Source organism: Lathyrus oleraceus, chromosome 6, assembly GCF_024323335.1.
Source record: "Lathyrus oleraceus cultivar Zhongwan6 chromosome 6, CAAS_Psat_ZW6_1.0, whole genome shotgun sequence".
NCBI classification, from domain to species: Eukaryota; Viridiplantae; Streptophyta; class Magnoliopsida; order Fabales; family Fabaceae; genus Lathyrus; species Lathyrus oleraceus.
The window spans coordinates 507,498,476-507,509,832 of NC_066584.1; the positions used below are offsets into that span (position 1 = coordinate 507,498,476).

The 11,357-nt window shown below is 36.1% G+C and overlaps 1 protein-coding gene across 1 annotated transcript; it reads left to right on the forward strand.

Annotated features, from left to right (window-relative positions):
• Positions 1-1,412: 1,412 nt before the first annotated feature.
• LOC127092311 (prefoldin subunit 5) lies at positions 1,413-2,775 on the forward strand. Its single transcript, XM_051031151.1, has 3 exons — positions 1,413-1,843; positions 2,025-2,102; positions 2,481-2,775. The coding sequence occupies exons 1-3, from the start codon at positions 1,547-1,549 to the stop codon at positions 2,562-2,564; spliced, it is 459 nt and encodes a 152-aa protein (XP_050887108.1). The 5' UTR covers positions 1,413-1,546; the 3' UTR covers positions 2,565-2,775.
• Positions 2,776-11,357: the final 8,582 nt, after the last annotated feature.

Sequence of the window (11,357 nt, forward strand, 5' to 3'; positions counted from 1 at the left end):
TTGATTGAAATGCAACCGGGTTTTAAATTGTAAACGAGTAGTTGTTGCTTTAGCCATAGTGGTAGAAAGAGACTATCTTGTTTGGTTATTGAGATTAGTTAGTTAAAAACTCCTTTTTGGTTATTGAGATTACCTCTGTTTGATTTTTGAGATTAACCTCGTAAATTCTCTATTTGATTATTGAGTTTAGCTTGTGAAGAACGTGTTTGGTTCTTGAGCTCAGTTGGTGAAAAGTTCTATTCAGTCGGTATATTATCCAATGTAAAATCTCTTGTTTGGTTTGAAGATTAACCCATGTAAAATCTCTTATTTAGTTTGAGGATTAGTCAGTGTAAAATCTCTCGTTTGCTATAACAAGATTTGTGGGCATAACCTTTGAAGATCTCACATCCCATTATTAGTGGAACTCTCATGACAAAAATCTTAGCGATATTTAGTGCATGTTCTTTTCCTTTATTATCTCTTTATTTTTCACCGCTTTATTTTCTTTGCGTTATATTTCTTTCTTTTCATCTCTTCTTCAATTTTTTTCTTTCATCTTATTCTGCTACTTAATCTATGTATGTTTTTTATAAAACTAACTTAAACATTTTTATAAATCAAATATTTTATAATTGAACTTCGATGTTCAACCAATACAATTCACCTTCTCTTATGTTTAGAATCATTTAGTCAAACTTATCAACTTTGACGAGTTCTTTCATTTTTTAACTTTAATGCTATTTACATTTTCTCTATAACTCTTTATTTCTACTCATGTATTAAACTCAATAAATAAGAAATTAACTATCCATAACTCAACAAGAAAAAGATAAACTCAAAAATAAATATAAGAAATCAAAATGGTAAGTTAACATTATTTAAGAGATTAAAAGACATGCTTTTTTAAAATATGTGTGTATTTAATGCGCTGCAAACATAAATAATCAATTTTTTAAAGTAATATTATGTGTATTCAATAAACTTAACCTAACATATTTTATTTATTTCGAATTCTTAACAAATATCCTGGAACACTGATTAGTATGACTCATAAATATACGACATATAAAAGATTTCAAGTAAAACATAACTTAAAAACTCTCAAGTCAACTAAATCTCTTCTTAATCTTCTATTCATATTTTTCTAAGTAATTTTTCAATTTCTTATATTATTTTTCTCCAAGTATTCATAAACCAATTTATTTGCCCTTAAAGTATTCAATAATTGTTAGTACTTTTTAAATTAATAGTATATATAAATAAAAATTTTATTAATTAGTTTTTTTATCACATCCTTAGACAAAATTAATAATTGTAATTTTATCCTTATAATTTTTAAATAATTTATAACTAAGTATTTAAATTCTTTTTCAAACAATTTGTTTTCATGAGGTTTACAATTAAAAAAAAACTCTAAATTGTTTTGGTGAGATATTGAAAACTCAAAATAAATAAATAAAATAAAAAGGAAAATAAGTTTATTTTGATGGGGTGTTGGCTGCAATCGAATCGGAGTTGCAGGGTTTAGGAAGCTAGTAGCGAGAAAGAGAGAGAAAGTTCAAAGATGGCTTCGTCGAAGAGCGCCAGCGGAGCGATGACTCTGGAGAGAATGAGCGTCGAACAGTTGAAGGCAGTTAAGGAACAAGCAGATATGGAAGTTAACCTTCTTCAAGACAGCCTCACCAATATCGGCACCGCCACGACTCGCCTTGAGCTCGCTACAACCGCTCTCAACGATCTCTCTCTCCGATCTCACGGCAGTAAAATCCTCGTTCCACTCACCGCTTCTCTCTACGTTCCCGCTACTCTTCAGGATCCTCATCACGTTCTCGTCGATATCGGAACCGGTTATTTCGTCGAGGTCAAACCTTTTCCTTTCCATTCCCTTATACTGTTAATTCTAGATCTGTATCATGCATCATGTTTTGAATTCTCCTGATTCTTCGTTCTTCGTGTAGGAATTGTTTTGCATGTTTTCTTAGGGTTTTGAAATGTTATCGTTTTTTAATTTGATTAAATTGTTGTGGTGATGCTTAAAACAGAAAACGATGCCCGAAGGAAAGGATTATTGTGAGCGCAAAATCAATTTACTCAAATCTAACTTTGATCAACTTGTTGAGGTAATTATCTGCTCTAAATTTGATTTTGATTTTGATATATGTATTTGCAATGTGGTTACTCTATTGCGGAGAGTGATTATTAGAATTACAGTTATTTTAACCTAAATTGATATTTTGTTTAGAAATTGAGATAAACCAAGGTTTTAAATAGCCGTCGCATAAAGACTTTCACGATTTCAGTTGGTATCAGTATTGGCACCTTCTGATACCGTTTTGTCACGGTCGTTTTTGCGGTAACAGACAGTTTTTTAAAACCTTGAGATGAAAAATTCGGATCACTTCTATTTTCAACGAAACTGTTATTATAATGAAATTGTATTTAAGAATAGACTTGACCTTATCCAACAGAAAATTGAATCTGTGTAATTACACATGCAGGTTGCATCCAAAAAGAAGAATGTGGCAGATGATGCTGGGATTATTTTACAGGCGAAATTGAAGCAATTAGCATCTTCATCCTAAAATTAGCTGGTATAGAATTCAATTGCTTTTTCACAAAATGCCTTGTACCATAGAAAATTATGAAAGGGGTGTTAGAGTTATTAATGTTTTATGTTATTGAAACCTTTTAAAAGAACTCTTTCTTTGTGATGCCTCAAAACATTAGTTTGGAACTATTGGAACTGTTTTTAGGAGTTCTAGTCAACCAATGCCAATTGAAATTTAAAGAGTACCGTGGAAATATTTCAATTACACAAGTCTTTAATTAGAGCATCCGGATTTACAATTTTACTCAGCAATCTCTATGGTCTACACACTCAAAGTCACCATGTATTTTTCTTTCTGAAGTTATGGAGTCCATTTTTTTAAGTGCTCTTTATTTGCCTTTACCACTTAATATTTTTGGCATGTTCTTATTTCATCATTCGGAGTCAGTCTTGGTTAGTCTTGATATTTTTTAAGTGCGCCAAAGATTAACAAGTGGAAAGAGATTTCTATATGTTAACTCAAAGTGCAGAGAGATGAACAACATACTTGAATCAAGTGAAACACATAAGATATTAAATTTAGGTATGAGGAGGGAAAAGTCTTGGTCATGGAGCAAGATATGAAGGAAATATGCCAGAATTAGGTGCCTAGCATTTTTATGAGTTATGGGTATTGTTTGATCTCAGACAAAACGCCATAAGAGCATATTGGTATTCGCTCTAGTTTATCAGATACTTTATTAAACGTCTTACATAAATGATTGCCACTCTTGTTAAACCCTAAGCTAAATTTATTGACCTTTTAAAACATCAAGAACCTGAAGTTCTTTGTCTTTCCACTGCTTTGTGAATTTTCTCCACAAGTGCATTGAACAATATTTACCGTGTGCATGTTGCATCTTACCTCTTACATTGCAGGAATCAACTCTTATAAACACATTGTTAAAAATTAGCGCAATACAATAGCTTTACAAAATTTATAGAAATAATTTATTTAAAACTATATTCAGCATGTCAAACATGAAGTTTCATTTTGTTTTATCTATCATCATCGAGTTCTTTTTAAAGCAATGTCTTCAACTAATTTAAATTATCCATATTTTTTACATTAATTTTTGCATAAGCAATAACATGGATTTGATAGGTGACATCTTAGCCAACCGTAGAGAGTAGCTGTTCGTCATAATAGCCCTTAAAAAAGCTTATGTTCCAGCCAAAATAGCCTACATTATGATGCCTCGAACTCTTATTTACAAGCATCTTGTCCCATAAAACATTTAAAATTGTGAATGGATCATGGAATCGGAATTATACCAATCTTAACCTTTGATATACGGTTACTCCTTAAAAATTCATGGTCATAATTCCACATTATCTCATATTGTTCCATTTCACTATTGTCTTCCCTATGCACTCAATATTTTCCTTTCAAGTAATCTTAAGTTCATGAACAACATATATGATGCGTGATTCAACTCTAATATTTTCTGTGAGATATTTCACAATCCATTTTTTAGTTGTTTGTTTAGTCTTGAATTTCTCCCACCAACATGCTCTAACTTGAATGTTTTCACTTGAAAGTTTATATAAACTTTAACTTAAGAATAAGAACAACCTCTCAAGGACATTCAAGCTCCTTTACATTGGATTATGGCTCTCACTTTATCATTTTCCACGGGTTTTCTTTTCTTTAATGATGAATATATTAATATTAAAAAAAATTCCAAACAAGGGATAAATTAATCAGAATAACGAGCATCAGCAGAACTCTTAAAAAACAACACGAAACAATCCCAAAAAGAACACTTAGCAACAACCAATACAAAAATCCATATACCAGAAGTAATGAAACCATCCATATACCAGAAGTAAACCATTCATGAAACCTAGAAAGAACACTACAACTCTGCTACTGAAAACCAAGCGAGAAAACCATCCGAGAGAATCAGTTGAGAAAAGTAAAAAAATAAAAAAATAGTACATGACCACATAGAAAAGTAGTTGGCAATCTAGCTCTCCCCTAAATACCTTGAGGAAAGTAAAAAAAAGTTATTTTTCTTTAACTCATTTTTTTATTTTTCTTTAATTTGCATTAACATATCATTACATTTGGTGATTTGGTGATATGATTGTTAGGTCAAAAGTTTTTTATCTGGTCCCTCATTCATAATGCAGATCCAAGATCTTGGCATGATTTGTTGACTCTCCATCTTAATATTATCGTGAGCTTTTTTCTATTTTGAATTTAAAGAAAGTCAAAGTCATTAAGGTTAACTCATGACTTTGATCTCTTTAGGTCTCATATGCAAAAAGTCATTGCACTTATATTAGTTTTATTAGTTTTTTTTTTGTTGAATTTGTTTTAAACATTTGATTTATAAGTGGATAAGAGGATATCTTAAAATGAAGGATTTGATATTTTCTTTATATGTATGCATGTATACCTATTTAATCCTTAAATGAAATACATACCCAAAAATATATATTTAGGACACTTTTAATAAATAGTAGATATTGTTTGCTTTATTTTGCAATATGTATGCATTTTTCCAAACACTAAAAAGGGGACATCATGATGAATAAGGTATATTATTTGATTCAATTTGTTATTGATAACACAACAGTCTCTAGCCTTCCTATCGAGGTTTATTTGCAGAACCGACTACAAAGTCCTAGACTAATATGTGTTGAGTATATGGTATGTTTGTAAAGTGTTTGGAATAATAGAACAATAAATAAAATATTTGCAATGAAAAGTGCAATAAAAATAGAAAGATAAAAGAAAGATAAAGATGTAAATGAGCAAAGTAAATGAAATAACTTGACAAGTTAAATGGTTTGAAAATAAATGTGGAAGCATGTGTACATTTTGTAGGAAGTTAACTCTTTTCTCTTATACGCATGATACTTCAAGTGTTTTCCTATTGCAATATTACAAATGCCACGTTTAAAAATGAAAATCCCATATACTTAAATAGTAATAAAAAATAACTACCAGGAGGTTATGCCATTCATGATACGCCACGTGTCGGAGTCTGTCAACCCACGTCTCTAGTAACTTCCGACGTTCTGCTTCCAACGATCGGTGTCCATCATGGTACACTTGACTTTGGCTTCGACAGGATCACACCTTTCGTCAACTTTGCTTTCCTGATTTCTCCCCCTGTCGACTTCACTTTCGATCACTTTTCTGTTGTCCTGGTTTCTCCCTTCGCTGTGGTTGAAATTTGCCAGCTAACAAACTGCACTGAGAGACGCTTCGACCGAGAAACTTAGCTTTTTGACTTTCCAAATTTCGGCTGGATGTCTAATCGTTAATGATGCTCTGCACAATGATGATTTTTCTAGCGCCATGATTTTCCAAAAAAATGTCATCATTAGAAGCTACTTCCTAGGTCATGGGCTTTCAACTAACGCTACTAACTTTCCCACTACCACTTAGTCAGACAACTGTCGTCAATCGAATGACCCTTGGTTGCCATTTGGTTTGCCTATAAATATCACTTTTTCATGTTCAACATTTTTCTTTCTACTTCTTCATTTACGCATTTTCTTTGCAATCTCTCAAAGAGATATTACTCTTCCTCATTTTCCTCCTTCTTTCACTGCAATGACTTCCTCTACTCACACCAAGAACGTAGCAACCTTCAACACTGGCTACAATCCTATTGTATTTCAACTTACTGAAACAGACAACATGAAACTTATTCCTCAACCCACCTCTACTGATGAAGCTGTGGTAAAAATCTGGCAACGCCAAATGCTCATTCCATTTGTCGTTGCTGAAAAACGCGTTGCCTTCCATGGCCTTACCTAGACACCAAAACTCAACCAAAAAATGTCCAATCCCATTTTCCTGGTTTTACTTCTGCTCTCCCTCCATCTTTTGAAAAGGACGGTACCATCGAAATCAAGTTCATGAACCCAAAGGCTAGAGTCTTCAGGTTGATGCCTACTCCGGGCAATAAGGAGTATGTGGCTTGGCTTAACAAGGTTCAACATAAACGCCAAAACCAATGGAGAAGTGTTGGGATCTTTGACGTTATCCAGATTTCGAGGCATGCACATCGAATCAACCCCTGCATGCTGTTGGTTTCGATGTATTTCTAGGAGAGTTTGACCAATAACTTCTAGCTTCCCTGTGGCATGCTGATGCTAAATCTCTTCGACGTGGTGGCCATCACATATTTATCGCAGCTGGGCGAAACTTTCGATCCTACACTTCAAACAAAAGCCACCTTTTCATTCAATCGCGCCAACCTTCAAAATTATATCGAAGACCACCATAATAAAGATTTTGTCAAAGTCTCTATTGAAGAGCATATTGCTTTTCTAACCCTTTGGATTTCATACTATGTCTTCTGTCCTGGCTCTTTACAAATAGCCAAGAGTTACATAAGCCTGGCGATCCAAATCCACGAAGGTCGACAGGTTTCTTTAAGTAAGCTTTTGCTAGCTTCCTTGTACCATTCTCTAGGGCTCACAACCCTAAAATTGAAATACCTCCATTCTACTCCAAAGGCCCTGAATTGTCAGGCCCCTATGTGGCTGTTGCAACACTGGTTGAACGTCACTTTTAAATACCAGTTGGGTTATCCGGTGTGGGAGCGTATAATGTGTTTGAACAAGGATCGACCAGTCGAAGGCGCAAGACTCGCCTTGATGACCCGTCAGGAAGCTCCCAATAAACACCTTTTTATGAAGTACCTCAACATTTTTATCGAGGCCGACTCCTTATTCCAGGTATGGCTCCATTTATGGATCGAAGCTTTGTCCCGAAATGGTTTAAGAATCCTTTCCCAAGTGTTTCTCCTCAAGCTGCAGCACAATCGAGTGTTGTGTGGATGGAGTTTTTGACTCCTACATTGTTGTCCTTCAGGATAACGGCGGGGTCGAAGGGATACGGTTTCATGAGCTACCAACCCAACTTGGTGGCTCGCTAATTTGGCCTTAGCCAAAAGTTACCGAAATCTTTGGTGTCACATTCGACTAACATCATATGGGTTGGTCGACCACTGAACGCTGAAGGCCATAAAGCTTGCTTAAGATTTCATAAGTCTACTCAACGTCTCAAATTACTAGTTTTCAAATTCCAACAATCCTTTTTTACAACAAAATATTTCGACGAATGATGGTCTGACTACCAACATCAATGTTTTCCTAGTGCACTCTTTCTTCAACATATGATCGATGCTTTCTCCACTCTCGCTGGTGAAATGCCTACTCCACCATCGACTATTGATGTTCTCGATGCAACAATCCAAATTACCAATGTTGACGAGGCCCAAGCAAAGAAGGTAACCAGTATTCTTTCGCCTTTTCCTTCTTTGAGAAGCAAAAATAACAACTTCTTTTTCTCTATTTCTATCTTCTAGGGTCGAAAGAGGGTTCCAGCTACTGCGCCAACCCCTAGCAAACCTTCAAAAAGACAAAAGGCGTCATCGACTCCGAAACCAAAGGTATTTCGTGTCTTAGGGTTTCATGAGGCTTTAAAATTCAGCCACCCTCTCACCTATCTTGTGACTTAGGTTCCTGAAGAGGTGCCTTCGGTCGACAATGAAGACTCTGGTGGCATCATGCATTCTCATGTCTTTCCAACATCAAAGGTGCCACAAGCTACTCCGCTTACTCCGGCCCGAAAAAAGAAAGTTCAGGCCAAGAAACCCCCATCAAGAATCGCCCTATCGAGCGCGAAGACCTCAGTTCCAGATGATCTTACTGAGGTCTTTGCGCCCCATGGTCAAGAAAGAGATACTCTCACTTCCCCATAACACGTGGCTTCCCAAGTATATTGTCTACCTTTGTTTTTCCAACTCGTGAATTATTCTCTGACGTGGATCCTAACTTCTTTATTATAGGAACATGTGGCTGATTCAACTCCTGCTGAGCCCACATTCGACGTGAGGGTCGAAAGTCAAGCAGTTGAGACTCTCTTGAGTCCTAAAAAAAAGACGAGTTACAGAGTGTGTCGCTTGAGGCTCCACAAAATCTTAATACTCAGCAAACTCAGGCTCCTTCGATCGCTGCTGGCGAAGGAACTTCTATCAGTACTCTGACTCCGGAAGAAGTTTTGGCCATGAAGCGACAAAATACGGCAGAGGCCTTAAGGAAGTTGCAGCAACTTCGTCAAATATCAATGAGGCTTAGCCTTCCTCTTCGACTACCGTACCTGCTACAGAGATGGATGCCACCGTCACTCTCAAACTTCAACAGTTCAAAGATTATTGGTTTGCGCGTAAGGTTTTAATTATCGTTGAAGAAGAAGAAGGCTTGGCTCGCGACATCCTTAAACTGCTCGAAGAACTTGCCCTTCCCGAGTTTCTTGCTCCGATTGCTAGATACTTGATTCAGTTTAAAGCTTTCTTCACCCAACTGGTCAAGGATCTTGTTCTTTGTCGGAATATTGATTTTCAGATTAAAATGAAGATCAACGAGATGAGGCTAGAGTGGGATTTTAGTGAAGACTGTGAGAAAAAACTTAGTGACTTCGAGGCCAAGAAACAGGAACGTCTTAGCAAACAGCAAGTCTTCGATCAACAAATCTCATATTATCAAGCTCAATTAGCTAAACTTACTAAGAAGATTAATGAAGTCGAAGCGCAAAAATCCTCTTTGGATACAACTGAACCTCTTCTTACTCAAGATGTCGTCAATCGGGAAGTTCTTAAAGGGATTTCACACGATGAAAAGGCCCTTGAAATTAAAGTCAGGATTAACCAGCTGTGGGAGAAGAAAAGTCTTCTTAACAACAGAATTGGTCATGAGAAGACCCTTTTCGAAGACTTCAAGTCTAGGTTTCCTGCTTGATGTTTTTCTTTTGTCTATGCAATTGTAGTGTTGGATGACCATTTTGTATGCCATGTTGGCTTTAAACAATTAATGAATATTTTCACTATGTTTGAATTTGAATCTCTTGTAGCATAGGTTTAATTTTTTTCAAATATTTACCATTTATCCTTAATATTCTTCGATAAATACCCATCTCCTGAATTTCATAGGCATTGTTACTAAACGTTTGGATTATTTGAAATGGTCCTTCCCACTTTGGTGACCATTTTCCTAAAGTTCGATCTCTTTGATCCATAGGTTAAATTACCTTCGAAACGTAATTATTTATTTCAAAGGTTTTCATTTTAATCCTTTTATTGTATACTTTGGCCACATGCGCCTTTTGTCATATCAATACGTCTATTGCAACCAACCTTTCTTCATCTAAATCAGTCAGTTCGTTGAACATCAATCTCCAATATTGTTTCGAAGGGATGTCGTTTTGCCGTTGCACCCTAACTGATTGTAAACAAACCTCTGCTAGCAACACATCATCGTGCTCGAAATTCAAATGGAAAGGCGTTGAATTCGTTGCGTCTTTTGGGGATGTTCGACGAGCCCATAAAATTTGGTCTAGTGTTTTGTGCCAATTCTTAGGTTTCTAGGCTACATGTTTTTTGATTAAACCAATTATCACTTTATTGGCTTCCTCAACTTGGCCATTTGCTTGGGCGTACTAAGGTGTGGAAGTGACCAACTTGAACCCTGTTTTAGTGGATAATTCTTGCATCTTTTGTCCCACAAAAATTGAGCCTTGATATGTAGTAATGGTTTCAGGAATCTCAAATCTATGCACTATGTGTTTTTGAATGAATTCAATCACACCCTTTTGATCTACTTTTACCAAAGGGATAACTTCTATCCATTTTGTAAAGTAGTTTATTCTGACTAGGATAAAATTTTGTTGTTTCGATGAGGCTGGTCGAATCTCACCGATGAAATCTAATGCCCAACCTCGAAAGGGCCAAGGCTTGATAATTGCATGCAACTCGCTTGCTGGTACATGTTGGACGCTTGCGTGCATTTGACATTATTGGCACCCTTTGGCGAAATCAATACAATCTTTTAACATACTTGGCCAATAAACACCTTGTCGAAATAATAGCCATTTCATTTTATGCCCTTCTTGGTATGCCCCACAGGTTCCGCCGTGTACCTCAGATATTGCCAAGTAAGCTTTTGTATCTCTAAGGCACTTGAGCAATACTCCTTATGGAGTTTTCTTCAACAACTCATTTCCCAGGCGTACATAACTCAAAGCTCTATACTTGATTTTCCTGTCAGTGTTTCCGACTGGATTTTCCAAGTACTCTATGATTGGTTTTCTACGATCTGATTGCGACAAGTTGTCAATGGCAAAAACTTCGCGCCTTGCAATTTTTTTGAAATTTTCAAGAAATTTATTACTGAAGACCTCTGCTCCCCCCCCCCCCCAACTTTTTGGGATTGCCATATTGGGTGATGGTGAGACGTTTGACACCATCTTTTGCTTTACCTCAATAAAATCCTTGAGTTTTCTTTCGATACCTTGTACCCATAGGAGATTTGAGCTAACTCGTTGGCTTTTTGATTCTCCATTTTGGGCACATGCGTGATGCTGACAACCTCGAAACACTCTAATAGTTGCGTCGCCATTGTGAAATGCATCAGCAGGTTTTCTTTAATGCACTTGTATTCTCGTTTGATTTGTCTAATCACTAGCTCTGAATATCCTTTTATTTCAACCTTCTTGGCCCCTAAGACCCTTAAGATTTTGAGACCAATTATTAGGGCTTTATATTTTGCTTCGTTATTGGAACACTTTCCGTCGACTTTACATTTGGACTTCGTCAGAATGTCTTGTGGGGACAATATTAAGACCCCAACTCTTGTTCCATTTTTGTGACTTGATCCATCGAAGTATAACCTCCAAGGGTTTGTGTCAACCATGTTTAATGAAGGCTCGACTATGGCGTGATCCACAATAAAGTCTGCCACTATTTGGCCTTTCATAGCCCTC